Raw genomic sequence first — 24,870 nt, forward strand, 5'->3', positions numbered from 1 at the left:
GACATCAGCCAGGGCTGAGTCTTAGCTGTCTGAGAGAGGGGGACCACAATGGGTACCCTGAGGCCATCTGACTGTTTAGCCATGTAGCTACTGCAGGATTGGAGCCAATTGGGCCAGGGGCTTATTCTCATGACACAGGCCATGGGCTGTTCCTGGCTTGGTAGCCCCTTAGAGCTAACATCTCAACTGAGCAGACTTGGGGGCAGTGTTGAGACAGGGTTTCTTTATGTAGTTCTGACTGTTCTGGAATTCCCTCTGTAGACCAGGTTGGACTTGAACTCACAGAGACCTGCCTGCCTCTGCTGGAATCAATAGCATGCACCACCACTACCTAGCATTTGTTTTGTTTTTCAGACTATGTAGCTATGCTGACCAGAATTTACAGAAACATAGACCAGTCTGGCCTTGAACTTAGAGAAATCCACCACCTCTGCTGAGTGCTGGGACCACTTAGCACTTAAGCTACATTGGACCCCAAGTCCTCCCAAGTTCAAAAAGACGGAATGTAAGCCCACCTCTCGATGGAATAAACTCAAAGCCCTGTTAAGAAGCCTTGCTCATCTATGGTAAACAAAGAGCAAGGATCAGGACCACCTCAGATGGAGAGGCATCCGGTCAGACGCTGTTAAAAGTCCACAGGTGTTAAAGCTAGAGCTAGTCAGCTTGACAAGCAGACACCTCCAAGCCTGCAGAGGAGCGGCTGGTCCCACAGCATGCTGGAGTCCATCTCCAGGGCAGGGCCCAGTGGGGCGGGCTGTGGGTCTCTTGGCCACTCGAGGACTCCCAGTTTGGCCGATTTGGAAACTTCACCCAAGGCCCTAGAGTCATTCCCATGCTGGATGCTCAAGACCGAGGCTCCAGTTTAAGTAGGGAGATTCTGAACATCTGGGAACACATTCTGGCTGCCTTCTCAGGGGTTCGTTTCACGCAAGCGCCTTGGGATTACAAAAATCATATGGCACATACTTTTCATGTAGTAAAAGGCGTGTAAACAGGAACTTTGCAAAGCAAGTCCCTCCACCCGTCTGAGTCTTGGTTTCTTTGCGGAGTGAGAGCCTGGCACCCTCTCTCAAGTTCCTCCAGTGTTGAAGGACACTCACCTCCTCCTTGCTTTGTGACCTGAGAATTGATACTTCTCTAGAAAGGCCGACGCTCAGGACTGTCCCTGCCTCACCTCTCGGGCCAGCAGCCATCCACAGCCCACTACGCTGACTCTCCCACATGCATAACACCCTCCCACATTCTCTGCCACCTGCTGCTAGGATTCCAGGCCCCTTGGCTTCACCAAAGAACTCTGGGCAAGATTTCTAGAACTGTCAGGCGCTTGCACTGTGGGGACTGGGTCAGACCAGGGGTAACACCCTGGACCCACAGTCTCCCCACCCTGTTGGGGCTCTACTTTCCCATATATCCACGGATAATATATTTGTCTGGTGTCCTTTCTGTCCCCAAAGAGACCACAATCCACTGGCCCTTTCAGAATCGTAGCCAGGTTACCATGGTGATGCCTATTATCTGGGCTTAACGGGAGATGAATCAGTAGCTAAAAATAACCCCAGAGTGGATAGGGAGATTGATAGGTGGGCGGGTCTGATTCAGGATTGGGACAATTTGTTTTTCTCAGACAGGATAATTGAGAGGAAATCTCAATTAGAAATTCACCCCCACTCAGACAGGTGGATGCTGCCCTCAGCCAGCAGCTCGTGGCACATGGAGAATCCTGAGTGCCAGCCAAGTCACTCAGGGCTGCTCTTCCCTCCCAACACATCAGGAGACACTGACGGAGAGACCCACAATCCTTACTGTCAGGGACAGTCCCACCAGATCCCCTGAAGAAAGGCACAAGGAGGTGAGGATGAGGGGATACTTTATTACGCCCAAAGCCACCTCCCGTAGACCCCGTAGGCTCCTGGGCTCTCAGGTATGCGCACAGGTGGGGGTGGCACCACACAGGACAGAGAAATCTATGGGGACAAGGTGCCCAGGCCTAGGTGTCCTCAAGGGTTGGGGTGCTGCCTCTCCCCACAGGATCAATCTCCATTTCCACCACCCCTTCGCCTGGGGATGCCCTCCATAGCTGGGCCATCAGGGCCCCTCCAGTTCTCTCAGCAAACCCTGCTCCATGCCTGTTGGGTGCAGGGAGGCGCGAGCACGGGGGGAGCTGCTGATTTCTGTTACTCCATGAGGATTTCTTCATCTTGGGGAGTAGGCCACCAACCAGACCAGCAAAACACAGGAGTAGAGGGCTGGGGCCTGGGCTAGACAGGAAGTTTCTGAGGGGTCTCTGGGGGCTCAGGAGGTGCTGCGGATGGACATGTTGCTCAGGGCCCCCTTGCCTGGCACCCTCATGGTGCTGAGCTGGGACCGGCCCCTCCAGTTTGGACACCAAGGCTGCGTGGAGGCAGTTCCTTGTGGCTGTAGTACTCAACCACCTGCTTGGGCACCTCGGCCAACACACACTTGGCCAGTGCCGCAGGGGACGCCTGGGTTCAGAGACAGTATGGTTACCTCTGAGGGCCTTCTATATCCTCATCCCCCCCTTTCTGGGTCACAGACCCAGGACTCAAATCTACTTAAGGGACATGTGACTTGGAAGTTAGTTGAGATTCTACTAAAGACACAGACTGAAAAATGCTACCACCAAGCCCCTAGAGTATTCTAGCAACACCTGATGGTGCCCACAAGTGCCTAGGACGTCTGTGCTGGGACCCCCATCCATTCATTTCTCCCAGCACAACAGGAAGTGGCACAAGTGAATTGGGGCCAGGTATCAACCCTCATGGAAACTTGCAATGTGCATGTATGAGAGACCCATGTGATGTTTTTACTGTGGAGTGGGCGTGGGGAGCTGTGTGTCAGGTCCACGGAACCCCTACTACTCTCTCTGTGTCATAGATTTTGGGGTCAGAAGCTCACTGCTCAGGCACTAATCAAGGTGGAGAAAAAGACTGACTAGGAAGCCATCCCAAGGGGCTGCTCTTTGGCTGGACACAGACAGGGTGGGGCCGTGTCCTGAGCAGGAAGTCACGCATGCATGGAACAGCGGGTACCACCCCCAGGACCCAGCCCTCAGTGCCGTCCCCCTTCCAGCCACTTACGTTCTTGAGCTCACGGAAGGGCACAAACTGAACGATGTCGCGGAGTGCAGGCTCACCGCGTGGGGAGCGCAGGACTCCATCATCCCCGTCTAGGATCTGCATATCAGTGAAGTCTGCGTTGCCCACCCCAACGATGATGACGGACATGGGCAGGTGGGAGGCGCGGACAATGGCCTCTCGTGTGTCTGACATGTCAGTTACCACACCGTCCGTGAGGATCAGCAGTATGTAGTATTGCTGAGGGCAAAGGGGAGAAGCGGGGTGCTGGTCTCTGGGTCTTCTCCGAGCCACACAGCCAGTTCCAGCCCACACTAAGAGGAGCCCCTTCAGTGCCCAGGGTTTTCTAAGACTATTTCTGCTGGAGCACACTACAGGTAAATTCTGGTCGGCCCTATGCAGAGTGAGGTTCAGGCTCCAGCCCTCATTGCCGAATGGCCAGTGACTCCAGGAGGGCACTGCAGGATCCACTTTACAGACAAGGCCACCAAAGCAGGGCCTGAGCCCAGTCTCACACCAGAGAAGGACTCCTGAATAGAGAGGGAGCCAACACCCTGACACCAGGATGACCAGCCCATGCTTCAAGAAGGACAAGAGCGGGACTTGTTTCAAATAGAAGTCCATCCTTTTTGTTAAGAATACAAAACCCAGGGCTGAGAGATGGCTCAGAGGTTAAGAGCACTGACTGTTCTTCCAGAGGTCCTGAGTTCAATTCCCAGCAACCACATGGTGGCTCACAACCATCTGTAATGAGATCTGGTGCCCTCTTCTGGCCTGCAGGGATGCAGGCAAATGCTGTATACACAATTAATAAATAAATTAAAAAAAAAAAGAATACAAAACCCAGCTAGGTGTAATGGTGCATGCCTCTAATCCCAGCACTAGGGAAGCAGGGCAGGCATCTCTGATACATATAGAGACCCTGTCTTAAAAAAAACAAACAACAGCCAGGGCTATCCAGAGAAACCCTGTCTCAAAATACCAACCAACCAACCAACAAACAAACACCATGATCATTTTCTTAAAAACTTGGACGACAGAACTGGAGAGACGACTTCACAGTTAAGAGCACTGACTACTCATACAGAGAACCAGGATTTGATACTCAGCACCCACGCAGGGGCTCACAACCATCTATAACTCCAGTTCCAGCGGATCCTACATCCTTCTTCTAGCCTCTGTGGGCATGTGGTGCACAGACATACATGCAGACAAAACATTCATACATATAAAAAACATTACAAAAATGTTTAAAAACCTAGACAAGTAGGATTAGAGAGATGATTCATCAGTAAGAGCACAGGCTGCTCTTCCAGAGGACATGGGCTCATTCTCAACATTTGCATAGAGGTTCACAACCATCTATAAATCCAGTTTCAGAGGATCTAATGCCCTCTGACCTCTGTGCACCAGGCACACACTTGGTGCAAAGACTTGCATTTAGGCAAAACTCTTTTAAGTTTAAAAAAGCAGAAGCTATAAAAGAAAAAACTATGTGAGGCAGGTGGATCTCTGAGTTCGAGGCCAGCCTGATTTACAAAGTGAGTTTTGGGACAGCCAGAGCTACACACTGGGAAAGAAAGAAACAAACAAACAATGTGTGGTGTTGGCCCACACTTGTACTTCTAGCACTCAAGAGGCTGAGACAGGAAACCTGTCGCAAGTTCAAGGCTAGCCTAGGCTACGTAGTGAGTTCCAGACCAGCCTGGGTTATAGAGTGTGGGCCTGTCTCAAAAACAGATGAATAAAGAAAATAAGTACCACTAAAAACAAATTAAACTTTCCTAGGCTGGCTATGAAGTTTCTGCCTACTGTGCAAAGACTGGACTCGACGCCCCAGCACCTACTAGAAAGGAACTTCCTGAAGGGGACACTCATTCTGTGGTCGTAAGAAGGCAATCTCAGTCATATAGGAAGGGGTTCTCATTTGCTGATATCTGGGGATCAGAGTTACAATCTGCTCCGAAAGAATTCACCAAGGGGATTGCTGCAAGTCTGAAGCAAGCCTGGTCTCCATAGAAAGTTTCGGGCTAGCCAGGGCTACATAGCAAGATTTGTCTCAAAGAAACAAATGAAAACTAAATCTGACTGTAATTGCAGCTCTTGGGGAGTTGAGGTAGCAGAATTGCAAGTTTAAGGCCAGCCTAGACTGAATAACTAGACTTTGTCTCAGACATATATGTGCACGCATGCACACACATACACACACTACATGTATGCGTGAGTAGAACTGAGCTTTTTAAAGCACCTTTCAGTAAACGACAGCGCTTAAGCAAGCAGGTACAGAATCTCCCTGTGATATTAAGAAATGTTGAAACCAGGGTATTTGCAGAATGTGTGAATGTCCTCAGAAATCTTAGCTCAGGGCTTCTCAGTCTCCCTAACACCTCGACCCTTTGTTACAATTCTTCATGGTGACCTCCAGCTATATATATCTTGTTGCTGTTTCATAAATGTAATTTTGCTTCTGTTAAGAATCATAATATAAACCGGGCGATGGTGGCGCACACCTTTAATCCCAGCACTCGGGAGGTAGAGGCAGGCGGAACTCTGTGAGTTCGAGACCAGCCTGGTCTACAGAGCTAGTTCCAGGACAGGCTCCAAAGCCACAGAGAAACCCTGTCTCGAAAAACCAAAAAAAAAAAAAAAAAAAAAAAAAAAAAAAAAAGAATCATAATATAAGCCAGGCAGCAGCAACACATGCCTTTAATCCCAGCACTTGGGAGGCAGAGGCAGGTGATCTCAATTAGTTTGAGGCCAGCCTGGTCTGTACAAGAGCTAGTTCAGAGAAACCTTGTCTTGAAAAACAAAAACAAACAAAAAAAAGAATCCTAATGTAAATATCTTGTTTTCCAACAGTCTCATTCCACCCCAATGAGGTTGTGACCCACAGGTTGAGAATCACTACCTTAATTGGCTAGTTAAAATAGTTACAATCACACATTTTCAGTTGTGTGTAATTTATCATGACAAAATACACGAGCAAAGTGAAGCAGAGCACCTGTGACACAAAGCGGCCCTGGGCAAGGGTGCAAGAGAGTCCTTTGTGCTGGTGTGACTTCTCGCCAAGTCTGGAATTAACTCAAGAATGAGAAGAATTAACTCAGAAAAGACAGACGGGGCATTTGTTGAGCAGGGATGGATCCACAGGAGCCATTTTGTGATTTCTTATTTTTTAAAATTAAAAAAACTAGATTATCACGATATGTGATGCACATAGGGCAGCCAGGGGCAGCTCTGGCTTGCCCCTCCCTTCCAGGTGGATTCTGGGGATGAAGCACCTCACCAGCCTCACTCTGTAATTTCCTTACATTTGGAAAACATGATGATACCCCAGCTCTCTTGTTGTTTTGTTTTTGGCTTGGTTTGTTTTTTCTAGACAGGTTTTCTCTGTATAGCCTTGGCTGTCCTGGAACTCACTCTGTAGACCAGGCTGGCCTCGAACTCATCCCTCCCCCTTTGCCTTCCGAGTGCTGGGATTAAAGGTGTGTGCCACCACCGGCTGGCTTGAGACCTCAACTTTTAAAAGAAGTTGTTTCCAAGGAAAGCAAAAAGCATAAAAGTTATTGTAAAAGAAGGGAAACACTGATCAGAAGACATACTGACCAGGGTCCCCACATCCACTCTGGACAGCTCCTGAATAGAACCCTGGATGATACCAGTGGGAGCCCCTCCTTCTTGGACCTGAAATGGAGAGGGTGCCCCTGCCTGGGGTGTGCAACAGTCCCCACCCAAAGATTAGGTGTGGCCTCCACACCCTCCCCCAGCTCAGAATGCAGCCGGGCAGCAGGACTGCTCATGACTAGAGTGTGGGGCTTCAAGGTGGAGTCTGAAGGGTCATGATGGAGGTCAAGATGAAGGGAACAAGCAAAACTGAGCAAAATCCCAAGTCAGACCACACCTGGGGAAGGTAAGGAACAGACGAGAATGAAGACCTATAAGGATCAGATAGCAGGAGGGGCTGCCTTCTTTGCCCTGCCACACACGTGATATACACAGGGCCCACCCTGCAGACATGGCAATGTGGATATTTAAGGAGGAAGTAACATCAGGATTCAGTCTCTCAAATGGTTCAGGACACTTAGAACATAGAAGGGATGGAGGCAGGAGCGGCTGGGAGGGAGGAGAGGATAAAAGGGACCAGGCAAGGGGGAGAGAGAACAGAAGGAAGAGAGGGACAAACTGGTAAACACTAGGAGCCCGTGGAGGACCAGAAGTCGTGTGCCAGTCTGCTCGCTTGTAAACAGGACTTTCTTTTTCAAAATGAAAAATTAAAAGAAAGCAGCAAGCCAGCTGAGTCTCAGGGCTACACAGAGCAGAATGTGACCCTAAACACATACTGAGAATGCCTAAAAGAAAACAGACCCGTGGTCCTGTGCAAAGGGACAGGAGGCAGGGGAAACTGAGGTAAACCAGTGTCGGTGCCAGACAGTTGAGGGCTGACTTTGAAGAGATTAATTCAGTCCTCTGCCCAAAATAAAAGCTGACTGCCTGGGGCTTTGAGAGAGCCACAGCTGAGGAGCTGAGCTCTTCCCTCATCCTGCGCCATACTGCCTGGCTGGCTCTGTTCTGGACTGTATCCAGAGAACCGCTTCCCTGGCTCTTAGCCACTACTACACACACAGCTAGCGAGTTCCACAGCTGGATGCACACAGCCCCTGTCCCCAGTCACCTACAGAGGCCTCCCCTGTGCGCTCTTCAGCTGCTGCCATGCGGGCCACCTTGGAGATGATGGGTGCCACATTGGTGGGGCCGTAGAGCTGGACCTTAGGCAGGCAGTTCTGGTAGGCCTCGACCACGCCCTGGATTCCTGTGGGGGAGAGAGGAGTGAGCCTGGCCCAATGTACCTCTCCGCCAAAGCCGCCGCCGCCAGCTCCTACCTTCACATTCATCGTCCTCAGGGTTGAAATTGATGGCAAAGTCATGGGACACCTGGGTGGGGACAAGAGTCAGCCAGGACCTTCCCAGAATCCACTTGACTCCCACTTACTGGGAGAAGTTGGTTTGTAGCTCTTGGGGCCCATGTGAGAAGATCTCCATGGAGAGAGGAAGCCAAGAAGGAGGCAGACAGACATACAGACAGACAGAGACTAATGTGGGGCAATTACTTTAGCACCTGGACCCAACAGTAACGACATATTCGAAGGTACCTTAACCAATAAATTCCCTCTCCTACCATCTTTTCATACGTAAGCAGTTGAACTATCACTGGGTCTTTCTGATAGGAGCATGGGTCATGCCTATAGCTCCATCAGTCATCTCACTGGTCCACAGGCCAGAGTCTCCTCTCTCTCCATCCCCATCCCAAAAGGGAATGGTGGCAACCAGGGTTCTTGTACCCAGAACACCCCTGCCTGGGGAGGTGGGGGCACTAGAGGCCTAGGCAGATGCTTTGGAGTAGGGGTAGGGCCCCAGCCCAGGGCCCTCTTACCTCATACTTGGGAGGGATCCGAGCTCCAAATCCCAAAGCAGAAAATCGTTTGTCACTGGGAAAGAAGATGAAGCTGGTAACTTCAGGAACCTGGCCCTCACAGGGGAGTCAAAGTTGACACTGGACAGAGACCAGGAGGCCTGGGCCTTGCTGGGTCAGGAACAGGGAACATAGGCATACCACATAGGGGACATTGAGGCACTGAGCTCAAAGACATCATGAGCACAGGCAGGGAAGTGCAGAGTTGACAGTAGAAGGCTGGGAACTGACCCCGGGTTCTTCTCTCCAGGCCTGAAGAACCCGCTTAGGAGTCTTCCTGGCCTGAGATGGTGAGGGTCATGGACTCTGCTCTCTCCCACAGAGAGGGAGGGCTCCATGGACAGGGCGCTCAGGGTGGGGATCTGGGTCATGATGAGGATCTCAGAGTCCAGGCCGCCTGGGTTGGCACTTAGCCTCTGCCTAGCCAGTCACCCCAACCTGCGTGAGTGTGTCTTCCGCTCTATAAAATGGTCTCCAATCAATCTCCAGGTTTGTGTCACAGTGAAGAGGTGTATGGCCATGTTAAGAGACTAACACATCACCCCCCCATCCCCTGAAGGTACCCCCTGCCAGGCTCGGTTGAGATGGCTGTCTGGTAGGTGTACTGTCTGCCTCCACTGATGTACTGAAAAGATGTTCCCACTCTTGCTCGAGCTGACCTCTCTGGCACATCAAGTGTTAATTACAGATGGTGTCACTTCGGAAAAGCCCCCAAGCCCAACCTGGCCTGGAAAGGTAGGTGGGGTCCCACCTGTCATAATCCTGGCAGACCTCGCCCACTGCCACCAGGGCTCTCAGGTACTCGTTGGGCTGGTAAGGGTTGATGTGGTGGAGGGAGCAGCTGTTCCTTGGGTCACCATTGGAGGCTGTGAAGTCGATGGCTACCTGCAAGGGCCAGGATGATGAACATCATTATGTACCTGCACTTCCTCCTCCCCTGGACAGGCAAAGGGGACCCAAGAGCAGCTTGACGTCGAGAGCCTAGCGCCTCAGCTTCCCCAGCTCTTTGCAAGCTTGACTGTTCACTGGAGTTACTCACTAGCCCCCAGGAGATGAGGGGGGTACCCAGACCCTAAAAACCCTAAGTCTCACTCTTGGAATAGCAGGATAGCATTGACCCTCTCCTCTGGGAGAGTCTCTGACCTAAACTCCCCTCGAAAGGAAAGGACCCCTCAACTGCTATGGTCCTGTCTTGGCCTAGTCCCCTCTGGCCTTCTACCTGGCCATTCTCAAGGCCACCTTGGATGTGGCTCTGTTCAGCAGCCCAGCGGAGCTGTGTATAAACACAGCAGAGTCTGTGATGGGCTCCCCTAGACCTTCCGTCCAGCTTGCTACCGTCTGTAGCCTGCTCGAGGCTAAACCAGCCGGACTCTGCAGTCCTTGTTAGCCAAGTGCTCACTCCTGTTTTCCTCTTCCAGGTTTTTTGTTTATCTCCCTATAATTTTGTAACAGGTAAGCCGTGGATGCTGCCGTGGGAGGTGGCCCAGGGCTGGTCCTGAACTCCTGCCTCCTTTTCCTGGTCATCATAAAGGGGAAGACATAGGGAAATGAAGACACAAACTGTATTTTCCCTCTCTGTACATGGGCTGGGGTTCAGGGGCTGGGCAGTGGTCCTGCCCCAGTGATTGGGCACAGCATGAAAGACAAGACCCATAGACTCACCGTGCAGTGGATCTGGCAGCCACCCATGATGTAATCCAGGAAGGAGTGGACCCTGTGGAGCTTCCAGGCAATGCCATTGGCAAAACCACCCATGATTCATCACCCCACCCGACTCCCTGAAGAGCAGGCCTGTGTCACTGGGGGAGGGAGCCTACTTGGCATCTCTCCCCTAGGCACTATGGTCTGTGGAAGCATCTTCCTCCTCCCTCAACCTCCCTGGGCGTTTCAGGACCTCAGAGCTCTACCTTTGAGAACCACCTGATAACATGGAGAAGCTAATCCCACCAACCCATCTCCCTAGGGACTGAGGGCAGGGCCGAGGCTCACCTTCAGATCTGCCAGGACCACCACCCCAGAATTCTTGTAATTGCGCTTCTTCTGTTTGTACTTGGCATTCACACAGTCCCACTGGGCCTGGGACAGGGATAGGGACAGGCAGAAACCCACCCAGAGCAGCAGTATCCAAGCCCCTCCCACAGAGGGGAGGGGCCAGGAGCCCCCGGAAGTCCCAGTGCTGCTGCTGGAGACCTGACGCTCCACAAGACCATCTCCAAAGTGCACACAAGGCCCCTGACCATGGGGGTCAGGAATGGCCTCTATGGGGACATACCCATCCCACAGGGGAGCATATAACGGAACATAACAGAACAGAGAGGAGCCATGCAGATGAGATAGCGGCCCAGGTTAGACCCTGCATACACTGCAGCTTTGGCACTGTGGTCTACCATATTCTGAGCCTGTAGATCTTCCTGAGGGACCCCAGGGTCCAAGAAGGAGCTCCAGGCAATTCTCCCACCACACCCTACCCAGCTACAGAGGGCTAGGCAGGGCCCAGGAAGGGTGCCCCTCCCACCTTGACACACAAATGGACATAGTTGCTCACTCGGTCACTTGCTTGCAGGCCCCGTTCTGGTCCCGTGGTGGGTGTCACTGCTCTTTGTCACCATCATGTCTTCTCTGGGGTGGGGTAGAATAACTAGCCTCCCAGAGACCCACTAGAACGAGTCAGAACCTGTGGCCTGAGACGGGCCAGCAACTCACCTGCTCCTCCTCAAAGGCCTTCTGCATCTCTGCGAAGGTGGTGGTGAAGTCACCGATGAAGTCATGCTTTCCTCGGGAGTCATAGTCCCAGACCAGGCACTGGGGAGCCCAGGCCTCTCAGTGGACTGTTCCTCAGAGGACCTGCGGCCCTTCCAGCCCTGGCCAGGCTGTCATTTATCACTTCCCTCCTCGGTCTCCCCTTTTCCTATAAGTCCTAACTCTCCCAGGCCTCTGTGGCTCTGGAGGAATTGGATACCTGCCCACGAGCCATGGTCCCAACCCTATGGCTACGTTCCCACTCCCCACCCGCTCTAACCCTGACCCCACTTCCGGTCCTGTCCGCTACTGCATCCCCACCTTCAGAGGTCGCGTCTCCTCACAGCTGCAGAGTGAATTCAGGGACACCTTGAAGGGCTCCCACACTGGGTTAAGGTTATTCTTCACTACCTGTGGACCAGAAAAGACTGACTTGGGTGGGAACCCCAAGGGAGCTAGGGCCCAGGGAACCCTGGGGTCCTTTAGCCAGGGTACAGGGTTCTCAGCGTCCTGACCTAAAACAGCTGCGAAGGGGCGCTTGACTGGCAGCATGTACCCGACCCCATGGAAACTGTGGGTATCGCTAGGTTCAATTCAGGCTCCAAACAGGATTGGGTGTAGAACAGACCTTCCCGCTCTCCACTCCCTCCACCCCTGACCCTTATAGCTTCTGCCTCGTTCCCGCCACTCAGCTGTTTTCTCCTTAAATAGATTCTCTTCACTCAAATTAATTTGTCTCAAAAGGAAACTCTCTCCCCGCTCTAACTAAAATCCTGTTTCCCGGCAGGAGGAAGCAGGTACGCCTAAAAATAGGACCGGGGACAACAAAGCTGCCACGCTAAATTTGGGCGGACAGAGCCAATTCCACCCAGCTGTTCCATCCATCGAAAGAGAGTAAGATGTAAAGACGCCACGGTCAAGTGGTCACCCTCAGTCCCCCCCTCCCCCGGTGAGGACGCTGGGCCCTTTTCAGGTCACTTCAATTGACCCCGGAAGCCCCTCTGTCATCAGGCAGTGGGCACCTCACCTCCGTCCTGTACACCAGCTGCTCGCTCCCGTCGTCATTGACCCGATACAACTCTAGGAAGGGGTCCGACTTGCTGAAGAGGTCCTGGAGCAGAGGATGGGCTGGCAAGGGGGCTAGCCGGCTTTGAGGCTTGAGGATGGCCCCATCCCTTATGCCTGGATGCTGGCTTCATCCTTTGCAGTTCATTGTTTCATTCCCTCCCCCCTCCAGACTCAATTTCCCCAGGCATAAAATAAGTTGCTACTGTTCCCTGAGAGCCCACAGAGATAAGAACTCACCATCTGCAGCCTCCGCTGACTTCTGATGCACCCACCGTGGCCCCAGGAGTGTGCGCACAGCCCCTACCCCGCTCTCTTTCACTCCTGGTGCCTAAACACTTGTTCACACCACCCACCCTTGCTGGTCCTGGTTTAAATCTCTCTGAAGGGACGGGCACCTATTCAGGGTCAGTTCCCACCCCAGGAGAAGAACCTATGAAGCAGGCTCAGTCCCAGTTCACGACACTGACCTCACTGTCCTCCCTGGGTCTCTCTCCCCATCATTAAACATGCGCTCTGCCAGAGGTAGCTCGGTGATCACGTGCCACGCTGCCATGCAGAGCGAGGCTTTCTGCCCATCCGGCAGAGCGCATGTGTTTGTGGCTGGGAGGGTGAGGGTGATGACAGTGGCAGTTGTAAAACGCAACAGTTAGCAATGAACACGGTGACAGCAGCCTGCCAACGGCCCCACGCACAGCCATCAATCATGTCACTTGTTTCTGAAGCGTAGAAGAGGTCCGTGCTGAGCAGGCACTAGGTTCTCACCACGAGCCAGTCTGCAGGGGGCTCAGAGCCCAACATGCAGTGGATCCTAGCCTCACCTTGTCATCCAGTTTCCTGGCCTGGAAGGAGAGCTCCACATAGCCATTGTTCCCAGAGATGTCCTCGGCTATCACCTGAGGGTGTCACATGGGATCCGTGGGCTCCAGGTCATCGGTCTCAGCGGCCACTCTCCCTGAGGGGGCTCTGGTCTCTCCTAGCAGGCCTCGCTCCTCACCTCCCAAGACCCCCTCCCCTAAGCCTTGTAGGAAGGGAAGATCTCAGCTCTGGCTCTCACCGTGATAGTGGACTTGCCAGCATTTCTGCCGAATCTCAACAGCAATGGGCGTGTCATTTTCTTCTGGGCCACAATCTGGAAACCAAAGAAGTCGGCAGGGATAAAGCAGGAAGAGGATGGTCCTCAACCCCCGTAGGATCTTACTTCTGCACTCACTGGATCCCCACCATCCCCTGGGTTCCAGCAGCCTTCCTGCTGATGCCAGAAAGTTCTACTGGGCATCTGTGTGCCATCTCCTGGGCCATCCTATCACCTGCCTGTGGGGTACACACATCGTGCAGTTAGCAAATGTGCAGGGCACCAGAGCAGATTCATTAGGGCATCCACCCTCAGTCAGGACCTCACTATACAGCTGGCCTGATTCTATTCTTTGATCTGGGAATGAGAACCCTTATAAGTGGCTGGTTGAATAGCTCTGAGCCCCACCCTGGATCCCGACTGTCCCAAACAAGTCAGAGTGGCCCTGGGGTGGCAGAAGGAGCACACTTGACTTTTCTGCACAGGTGCCTGCTTAGAGGGGGCCATTCAGATGTGAGCCCCAATGCTCAGTTCCTAGAGAATTCATCTCCCAGCTTGGCCTCCCTTCCTCTCCTGTCACACCCACTGGCTAGATAGCTCACCCCGGAGCATGCACCCCTAACTGAATGATGCCTTCACACAGCATATCACCTGTCTAGCAGGGAACAGAGCCTGAGAGGCAAGACTGAGGAAACCCTCTTGGGCAGCAGGCTCTGGTCTGAATACAGCCCTTCATGTCTCCCTGGAGAAATCAGTTTCTCTGTGTGTGAAGGCGGATGGTTCTGTTTACAGGGTAGCTACCACCTTGACCCCCAGCAGAGCTGCCTGCCTCACATTTGCTAGTGGTTGGTGGAGACCAAGGGGTGATGGTAAAAAGAGCTAGAGTCCGGGCTGGAGAGATGGCTCAGGGTTAAGAGCACTGACTGTTCTTCCAGAGGTCCTGAGTTCAATTCCCAGCAACCACATGGTGGCTCACAACCATCTGTAATGAGATCTGGTGTCCTCTTCTGGAGTACAATATATCCAGCATCCAGAACACTGTATACATAATAAATAAGAGCTAGAGTCTGTGGTACCTGACAAGTAGCCAAGCTGACTTCAGTGCACAAAGATGAGTTCCAGTACAGAATCTGTATGTATCCAGCCACATGTGGCCATGCATATCTATCTATCTATCTATCTATCTATCTATCTATCTATCTATCTATCTATCATCTACCTATCCCACCTAGACTGTGGTGCATGTGTGCATGTGCTGGAGGTATCTATGACTGCCATCTTCCGTAGGAACCTGGAGGAACTGTGCCCCCACTTCATCTCAGCCTCTGTTATATAAAGGGGGATGGCAAGAAGATCTAAAGAGAATGAGCCCTGACCAGGCAGTGGCAGGGATGAGTCACACACATGATGTTGGGATGGAGAATCAGATACCCAGAACATCCCATGGGGTTAACACACAGGAAACAGCCAGGGCACTGGCAGAAAAAGGCAGCCTGCAGAGTGACGGAAATGGCCATCTAGTCAGTAGACAGTCACATGAAACTGTCCATCTCGGTGCCTCATTGTGCTGTCTACAAACAATTCCTTAACATGAAGGACATCCTGTGGTACACGGCCCAGGACATACACACAGTAACTGCAGCAGTAAAGTGCTCGTCACATGGACAACAGAGGAGAAAAGGCAAGGACAGTGGCTCCGGACTGCCAGTGGAGTCCCCCGGGCAGGATAGCCTCATGCACTATTCCCCTTAACCCCAGCTGCAGGGAAAAATATGGAGACCTTGCCCGCCTTGTGGGAACTAGAACCCAGAACCTCAAACAGTTCTTGCAAATACTGCCACTGAGTGGTGCCTCAGCATGAAGAGAAAAAAGTGAGTGTGAAAGGGTGAGGTGAGTGGTTTGGGGAGGGAAGGGATGAGGATGGAGGGAGGAAAAGAGGGAGGGAAGGAGAGAGGGAAGGGAGACAGGGAAGGAGGGGGAGATGAAGACATTTTTAAGATGGGCTCTTCCTATACTGCCCAGGCTCATGTGGAACTGGTGGTAATCCTCCTTCCTCAGCCTGCTGAGGGCTGGGGTTATAGGTGCGAGCCACTACAGCTGTGGTTTCCTTCTTCCCTCTCTCCCTGCCTCCTTCCCTCCTTCCCTCCCTTCCTTTCTTTCTTCCTTCCTCCCTCCCTCCCTTTCTAACTCTCTTCCTTCCTTCCTTCTTTCCTTCCTTCCTTGCTTCCTTCCTTCCTCCCTCCCTCTCTCCCTCCCTTCCTTCCCGTGTTGAGACAACATCTCAGTAGCTCAGACTGGTGTTGTCTGAGACCTGTCTGATGGTGGCCATGAACTCTGGACCCTCCCACCTTCAACACCCCAAGTTAGAATCTCCGGCATACACTACCATGTATGGGAAGGAATAGATGTGTGTGCATGTATGTGTGCGTGGAGGCCGAGGAGGACATCAGGTGTCCTTTCCATCACTCTTGAGTCAGAGTCTCTCACTGAACCTGGAGCTACATCAGTGGTCAGCAAGCTCTAATGCTGGAGATTTGAACTCAAGTCCTCAGGTTTGTGCAACAAGAGCTCTTACCAAGTGAGGTATTTTCCCAGGTGCTCTCTCTCTCTCCAGTCTCATATAATCTAAGTTGGTTTCAAATTAACCATATAACTGAAGATGACCTTAATTTTTTTTTCTTTGAGACAGGATCTCTTTATGTAGCCCTGGCTGGAACTCACTATGTAGACCAGGCTGCTTTTAAACTCACAGATCCACCTGCTTCTGGCTCCTGGGTGCTGGGATTAAAATTTCGCACCACCACTGCCCAGCAACCGTAACTTTCTGACTCTCACCTTTACTTCTTTTTCTGTGGCACTGGAGACATAAAACCCATGATAGCAAACACTCTATTGAATGAGGGACATTCCTACCTAGCTATCTTTAAGGGAAAATTGTATGACTGTTGATTTCTGTGAGAACACTTCTCTGAAATGGGTACAAAGACCCAATGATAGGGCTCGGCAGGGGCTGGAGGGAGACATGCCAGAACAGGCCTGCTGGAAACATAGGAGCATGTAACCCAGATCAAAATTACTAAAACTGGTATGGAGTTGCATGCTTATAATTTCAGTGCTGGAGAAATGAAAACAAGAGGATCATAAATTCATTGTTACCCTAGGCTACACAGGGTGTTCAAGCCCAACCTGAGCTATGTGACATCCTGTTTACACACACACACACACACACACACACACACACACACACACCATGTATGCACATTCCTTTATAAACAGACAAAAATTCTAGGAGAGATGGCTTAGCAGTTGAGAATACTCTCTGCTCTTGCAGAGGACCCAGATTTGGCTCCCAGCACCCACATAAAGGCTCACAACTGTCTGCAACTCTGACACCCACTTCTGATCTCCAAGGACATGGGAGGAACATGGTACACAGACATAACAGCATGCAAAACAGCCATACACATAAAATAAATAAATTGTTAAAAATTGGCAAGGGGCCGGAATTGGTAGCACACACCTTTAATGCCAGCACTCGGGAGACAGAGCCAGGTGGAGCAGCCAGGACTACATAGTGAGACTGTCTAAGACAAACAATAGAGGACATGCTGGAGCACTCCTGTAACAGCAGGACCCAGGAGCCTGAGGCAGGAGGATCTCAACTTCAAAGTCAGCCTGGGCTGTCTCAAACACACAAGTCCTTTTCAAGAGGAGCAGAGGTGGGCAGGGCCAGAAGCTCATCCCTGCAGAATCCCTGAGTAGAGGGCACTGCTGCGCTAGAAGCTACTCCTAACCTCCTCCCTCCCAAGGTACTGGGTACTCACTTGCCCCAAGGTACACTCCATGCCACCTAGGAAGTCGTCATCTTGGCAACTCAGCCCACTAGGCCCGTGGGTGTCGTACACCTCAAATCGTAGCTTCTGCACCTCCTCGAAGTAGTAGTCAATAGTGAAGACCTTGGAGAACACAGGATGCAGGCTGCTCTTCACCACCTCGGTTCTGTCCACCTGCAACAAGTCTCATCCTGTGAGCCAACCCCGCAGGTGGGACCTCCCCGCAGATCTACCTGGGTTCCCGCCACCTCCCTTCCCACTCATCTGCGCTGTTCCAAGCCTGTTTTCCACCGATGGGGCCCATCTCCCACCTGTGTACAGAAGGCTGCAGGCCCAGAGGGTCACTCCGTTGACCAGTGGCACTTCTATGCCTTGGATAAAGGAACATCCTTTTCTTTTTTTTTTTAAATATTTTTATGGTTTATTTAACTTTATTTTATGTGCATTGGTGTGAAGTGTCAGATCCCCTGGAACTGATCTTCAGACAGTTGTGAGCTGCCATGTGGGTGCTGGGAATTGAACCCGGGTCCTCTGGAAGAGCAGTCAGTGCTCTTAACCACTGAGCCATCTCTCCAGCCCCAAGGAACATCCTTTTCCCAGCCAGTCACAGCCTACCGTTTCTCCGTATCCTCTCATCTCGTGCCCATCCCCATGTTACAGATGGAAAAAACTGAGGCTCAGAGACCAGCAGAGTTCTGCCCAAGGACCAAGATGTCAGGGACAGAATCAGATTCCAACCCTGGGCAGGGCAAGCCCACTGCAGAGACCTTTCCCCAGCACTCAGCTGAGTGGCAAAGAGATGTCCCTGCTGGAGGGACTTGGGTTCACCAGCCTCTCCCACTGAGTTCCGCGCCCTCCTCCAGTACATATACCAATGGAAAACTTCAGCTAACAGACTATCAAATCCCCTCACCATGGAGGCTTCTGCATACAAAACAAGGGTCTGCCTGGGCCCTTCCCGGAAATGCACGCACCAGGCAGCAAGCAGACCGAGCAACAAAATGCTACGGAAGGACCTGGGTCACAAGATGGCCCTTAAATAGCCTGGAGTAGCAGAAGCCCCCCAATACCGTCTAGGAATTTAAACACATGGTTTGGGGCAGGCCCTTAATCTTCAAGGTCAATGAACCACAAGATGTCTCAGCCCCAGAGCCTAAAAAATACCCTGAGACGCCAGAGTAAACATGCAGAGCGGGCGTTAAGTGAGGTACCACCCCAGAATGTCTCCCCCTGCACTGCTCGGGTCTTCTGCACACCCTAGGCTCCCTGGCTATCCCCACAATAGTCACGGGGTCTGTCTAACATCTTCCCTGGCTCTTCTCCCCTGCTTCCTACACATGACTACCGCAGCCAAGGAGTGCCCCGGAGCTGATGTTGGGGGGCACTCGAACAGGCTCAGGTCTTTTGTGCCTGTTAGTTTCTCACTCCTGAGGTAAAGCCAGTACCCCATGGGAGATGGTGAGAAAGGGTTTTGTGCAGCACAGAACATGGGCAAAATCCCTGACCCTGGCCCAGAACTAAGAGCCGAGTGCTGAAGAAAGCTAGAGACTTCGGGGAAGCACCCTTCCCTGAAGATGCTGGCTACCCTGGGTTTATGGGTGTCCAGTGGAAAAACCCCAAGCTGATGGCAGGCACTCACATCTGAGTCGGCAGGGGGCATTAAGGAGTGGGGAGGGGCTTGCTGCCCACAAGGATAGCCGCTGGCATATAATTTGTAATTTCTCCTAACCAGTGAGGAGACAGGTGACAGGGCTGGGCGACTTGAATCTGAAAGATGGAGTCGCTGTCCAGCCCTGCCCAGCTCCATTCTACTCAACCAGCGAGGTCTAGCCAGCAGCCTTAACACCACTGGCCACCCTACTTAAGGTACCCCTGTTTCATGGGTGAGAAGCGCATTGCAGCCAATAGAGGGGAGACCCTGTGACCTTAAATAGCCCCTATACCTGCCTCAGGCATTGTCCGCCCCCCCCCCCCCCGCCCCCGTTTCTGAGCCGCACTCCCTCCTGAGTTCATTAGTCTAGCCTGGGCACTTTGTTCTAGCTCTGGAGTCCCAGCCTGAGCCCCTCTGCTGCACTTCTGAGCACTTTCCACCAAGATCCCTTTCAGCTGCTGCTCCCTTGTTGCCCCGCCCTTCTCACAGCAGGTGGACACCTCCTCTTTTGCCCTAGTAGCCCCAGTTTGGGAACACCCTTGCCAGCGCCCCAAATCCCAATTCACACTTAGATCTTCAGATGCCCAGCTCCAGGACGCTAGCCGCCCTACCTGTAGCCACTGGCCCTGTGCCTGCTGCAGCAGCACCACGCTGGGGTCGGACTTGGTCAACGGGTCCCGGTCCAGCAGGTGCCGGCAGCTCAGCCGCAGCTCCACCTTCGAGGCGCAGGGTGCAGGCACCACCCCCGGGGCCACCGTGCGCTCCGAGTCCCCGCTCATGCTTCAGGCTCTGCACTCGAACCGGTGGGCGCCGGAGAAATGGTGGCCGGGCCAGGCGTGGCCGCGCTCCCCCGCACACCCGCCGGGCACGGGCACACGTGTCTCAGGCGGCCGCCACTGCGTTGGGGCTGTAGGGCGGCGATGCAGCGGGGAAAGGATGGAGGGGACCGCGAAGGGGCGGGGCTGGGGTGGGGCCATAAGAGAAAAGCACAGGGACTAAACAGAGAGCAGACAACCCGTAGAGCCGCCCCCTTGGAGCTGGGTTTAGATCTCTGAGCTGAGAGATAGGGGTCTGGGTTACACGCTAGCTCTGGGATTGTGGTATCTCTATAGTGTTCATTCGGGGCTGGAGGCTCCGCACTGCTGAAACCTAGGCACCGGGTTTGGGTCCAGACAGTCTCGGAGAGAGGCACAACCCACCCCAGGGTCGCACCAAAGCTCTGCACTCCGAGGATTGTTACCTGAATCAGTGAGCAACTTAGTGGGAGCTCTCTGTTTGCCAGGTGCAAGCTGGCAGCAGAAAGGGTGTCCCTATCTCTCAGAATTTGTAGGCCCAGGGTAGAAAATCTATGACTGAGGGTCAGAGAGGGACCCTCAGTTCTCTCCCAGCCACTCTTACCTGGTGCGTTCACAATCGCCCCCAGGTGGAAAGGAAGATTCATCCGCTCTCCCTCTGGTACCCTCCCTCTCCTCCGGAGAGAAAGGCACTCTGAAGGGGAGGTGTTGGCTACGACAGAAATCACCTCCCAGCCCATTCATTCTCTTTGCCAATTTCTGCCTAAATATAGGGCAGAGACCTGACCAACAGTCACGGGAGAAGGAGGGTAAAGGAGACCAGGAGACAGCGGTGAAGATGGCAGGAGATCTCGAGTCCAGGGCAAGGTATGGGTGCCTGCAAGAGCGGAGTGGGGCCATGTTAAGCATCAACAAACAGGACTCCAGAAGATTCTGGGGTCAAAGAGTGTCAATACCAAGACAGGGATGTACAGGGTGGTGGGAGGACGGTGTGGGAGGAAGCAACAGTAGCCTTCGGCGAGGTGGGAAACTGACAAGATGTGGTGGAGGGCAATGTCTCCTCCACCAGCTTGGCACTTGGGGCGTCCCCACCCCAGTAGTCAAGGGTCTTCTTCTGGGCTGAGCATATGAGACTCTGGAACCTAATCTCCACTTCCTGCTGCTGCTAAAAGATGCCTGGAAACTCATCTGCTCCCTTCCAGCCTCCCCAGCTGCTCTGTGTCACCCTGCTCCACCTGGCCCCACGCAGGACTCTCCCCTGTTGAGTCCAGCCTGGGTGGCGCTGGGCCTCTCAGCCCTTTGTCTTCCAGGATTGGGAGATTCCACCCTTAGCCCACCGATTGTTTACGGGGTTGTGATGGTGACTTTCTGTTCACAGGCACCTATGGTCCTCCAGGAGCCTGGTTCCCTGGGCACCCACCATGCTGGGTCAGACCCTCGACCTCTTGGCCTCTCAGCATGGAACATGAGCAAAAAGAATGAGAAACCCGTCGGGACATGGTGGCGCACGCCTTTAATCCCAGCACTTGGGAGACAGAGGCAGACGGATCTCTGAGTTCGAGGCACCTAGTCTACAAGAGTTAGCTCCAGGACAGGCTCCAAAGCTACAGAGAAACCCTGTCTCAAAAACAAAAAAACAAACAAACAAAACAAAAAACAAAAAAACAAGGGCTGGAGAGATGGCTCAGAGGTTAAGAGCATTGCCTGCTCTTCCAAAGTTCCTGAGTTCAATTCCCAGCAACCACATGATGACTCACAACCATCTGTAATGGAGTCTGGTGCCCTCTGCTGGCCTGCAGGAATACACACAGACAGAATGTTGTATACATAATAAATAAATATTAAAAAAAAAAAAAAAGATGAGCCGGGCGGTGGTGGCACACGCCTTTAATCCCAGCACTCGGGAGGCAGAGGCAGGCGGATCTCTGTGAGTTCGAGACCAGCCTGGTCTACAAGAGCTAGTTCCAGGACAGGCTCCAAAACCACAGAGAAACCCTGTCTCGAAAAACCAAAAAAAAAAAAAAAAAAAAAAAATGAGAAAACTAAGCAAAGAACCACACTCCGAGTAGATACCCAGCCCTCTCTCTTCAGCAGGATCTGAGGGTTGCTGGCCCTTGGGAAGTCCCCAGGTCCCCAGCCAGACTTCTTGCCTTGACATCACGACTTGAGTTCAATTCCAAGCACCCATGTCAGGTGGCTCATCCACCTGTTACTCCATCCACGGGTGTCTGATGCCTCTGGCCTTCTCAGGCACCATCACTCACATGCATATACCCACACAGAGACACAGATTTTTTTTTACATACATATAATTAAAAATACAATAAACTATTGAGGCAGTGGTGGTGCACACCTTTAATCCCAGAACTCAGGAGGCAGAGGCAGGTTGATCTTTGTGAGTTCAAGGCTAGCCTAGTCTATAAGAGCTAGTTCCAGGACGGGCTCCAAAGCTATAGAAAAATCCTGTCTCGAAAAACAAAATAAATAAATAAATAGACCTGAAAAAAAAAGCAGTGTGTTCAGGAGCTGGTCCAAAGTCACCTGCCTGTCTGAGGGGCTCAGTGCTTCACCCTGAGTCTGGTTGAACATTTCCTTCACAAAAGCACAGCTCTGGGACCAGTGACAGAGGGCCAGTCAGAGAGAGAGAGAGAGCTCAGAAGACTCAAGCAGCTTGGGAGCTGAAATCCCAGACCAAAGGTTTTAATCAACATCCTGGAAGCTAGCTTGGTGTTTGCTGGTTCCTGGTGGCCCTGACTGCTCTAATAGAGGAACAGACAGACACTGGGTGACAGGCTGGTGTTCTTGCAGCCCTAGTCTACTTGAAGCTTGGGTCAGTGCCCCTGCCTCAGCGCCAGGTCAACAGCCCAAAGGCCCGGGAGGATGAGGCACGCCCTGCTTCCCAGCACTAGGTAGCAATGAATTCCTTCTGTTCCTAGCTTCTGCTGCCTTGGGTGTTTCTGCTAGCCAGACACAGGAAATGAGATCTCCCTTCAAGTATATTTTGTTATTACCATACAGGAAATAACACATGTCAGCGCTGAAATGTTAAAACACTGATAACCGAGCAAAAAAAAGAAAACATTTTAAATTGAGCACCCAGACATAAACACCATTATCATTTTATATTTATCCCTCTAGGTTCTTAAATGTAAAAATGCTTCATTAGTTGATGGGGTTTTGTTTAGTTGGTTGATTTTTTTGTAAAGGAAATTTTGTTCTCTTTTTATTTTGTTTTGTATTATGACTCTTTGCAGCCTTGGCCTCCCAAGTGCTGGAATTAAATGTGTGCACCACCATGCCTAAGGGTTTTCTTTTTAAAAATATTTTATAATTTTATGTGTGAGTGTTTGCCGGCTTGTGTTTGTGCACCATTTTGTCTAGTGTCCTCGGAGGCCCTAGAACTGGAGTCACAAACAGTTGTGAGCCACCATGTGGGTGCTGGGGACTGAGCCCAGGTCCTCTGCAAGAGAAGCAAGTGCTGTTGGGGCTGAAGAGATGGCTCAGGAGACCTTGTCTAGAAGACACACAGCCATTGGTAACTCCACTCCCAGGGTACCCCATGCTCTCTCTGGCCTTCTCGAGCTCTCCTGTGTAGCGCACAGACACACATGCACGCAAAACACCGATACACATAAAATAAATTTTATTTTATTTTTTTTTAATTTTTCTATGGTTTATTTAACTTTATTTTATGTGCATTGGTGTGAAGGTGTCAGATCCCCTGGAACTGGATCTTCAGACAGTTGTGAACTGCCATGTGGGTGCTGGGAATTGAACTCGGGTCCTCGGGAAGAACAGTCAGTTCTCTTAACTGCTGAGCCACCTCTCCAGCCCCATAAAATAAATTTTAAAAATTAAATAAAATAAATACTATTTTCCTTTTAACTCAGATATAATTGCAAACTATAGGAAACAATGTTTTTTAAAAATATTTATTTATTTATTATGTAATACAATATTCTGTCTGTGTGTATGCCTGCAGGCCAAATGAGGGCCCCAGACCCCATTATAGATGGTTGTGAGCCACCATGTGGTTGCTGGGAATTGAACTCAGGACCTTTGGAAGAGCAGGCAATGCTCTTAACCTCTGAGCCATCTCTCCAGCCCCAGGAAACAATGTTTTATGTGTTTATTTTATGCACTTGAGTATTTAGCCTGTACGTGTGTACAAAGAGAGGCCAAGAGAGGGTGCCATATATCATGGACCAAGTTGCAGGCAGTTAGTACAAACCATGGCCATGTTGGTGCTGAGAACAGAACCCAGGTCCTCTGCAAGAACTACAATGCTCTCAACTACTGACCCATCTCTCCAAACCTCTTATGTGATTTTTTTTTCCCCAGTGTTTTAGGTAAGTATCAGTAGTACTATTTATTTTATTGATTTTTTTTGAGACTTTCATCTATGAACTGGGCAGTGGTGGTGCACACTTTTTTAATCCCAGCACTTTGGAGGCAGAGGCAGGCAGATCTCCAAGTTTGAGGCCAGTCTGATCTACAGAGTGAGTTCTAGGACAGCCAGAGCTACACAGAGAAAGCTCTCTTGAAAAAAAAACAAACAAACAAAGAATACCAGGCGGTGGTGGTGCATGCTTTTAATCCCATCACTTGGGAGGCAGATGGATCTCTGTGAGTTGGAGCTCGGCCTGGTCTACAAGAGCTAGTTCCAGGACAGCTAGGTCTGTTACACAGAGTAAACCCTGTCTTGGAAAACCAAACCAAACAACCAAACAAAAACCAACAAAAAAACAAAAACAAAGAAAAGGAAAAAAAACAGAGAAAAAGAGAGAATTTCATACATGAATACTGTATTTACATCCCTCCCTGCTTCTCACCCTCCAAGTTCTCCTGTGTCCTCCCACTCCCTCTCAAATCCATAATCTCTTCTTTAATTTAACTTTTTGTTTTTCGAGTCAGGGTTTCACTGTATAGCCCTGGCTGTTCTGGAACTCACTCTGTAGACTAGACTGGCCTCAAACTCACAAAGATCCACCTACCTCCCGACTGTTGGGATTAAAGGAGTGTGCCACCGGCCAGGTTTTCTTTAATTATTATTGTTACACACACACACACACACACACACAGCCTGAAGAGTCCATTTCGTGCTGCTTGTATGTATATATGTTTAGGGCTGACTGCTTGGGATGGGAT

At 51.5% G+C, this 24,870-nt stretch overlaps 1 protein-coding gene across 1 annotated transcript; it reads right to left on the reverse strand.

The window, feature by feature from the left end:
* Positions 1-1,863: 1,863 nt before the first annotated feature.
* Cpne7 (copine 7) lies at positions 1,864-19,863 on the reverse strand. Its single transcript, XM_041650725.1, has 15 exons — positions 19,540-19,863; positions 17,269-17,451; positions 13,427-13,501; positions 13,191-13,265; positions 12,332-12,415; positions 11,626-11,715; positions 11,269-11,367; positions 10,555-10,641; positions 10,228-10,287; positions 9,317-9,450; positions 8,527-8,581; positions 7,976-8,027; positions 7,772-7,905; positions 3,099-3,335; positions 1,864-2,483 (listed from the first exon to the last, which is right to left on the reverse strand). Exons 1-15 carry the CDS (start codon positions 19,705-19,707, stop codon positions 2,346-2,348), a joined length of 1,671 nt encoding a protein of 556 aa, XP_041506659.1. The 5' UTR covers positions 19,708-19,863; the 3' UTR covers positions 1,864-2,345.
* Positions 19,864-24,870: the final 5,007 nt, after the last annotated feature.

Source organism: Microtus oregoni, unplaced genomic scaffold (genome assembly GCF_018167655.1).
Source record: "Microtus oregoni isolate MIOR12 unplaced genomic scaffold, Mior012 000004F_ref0000308, whole genome shotgun sequence".
Taxonomy (NCBI): domain Eukaryota; kingdom Metazoa; phylum Chordata; class Mammalia; order Rodentia; family Cricetidae; genus Microtus; species Microtus oregoni.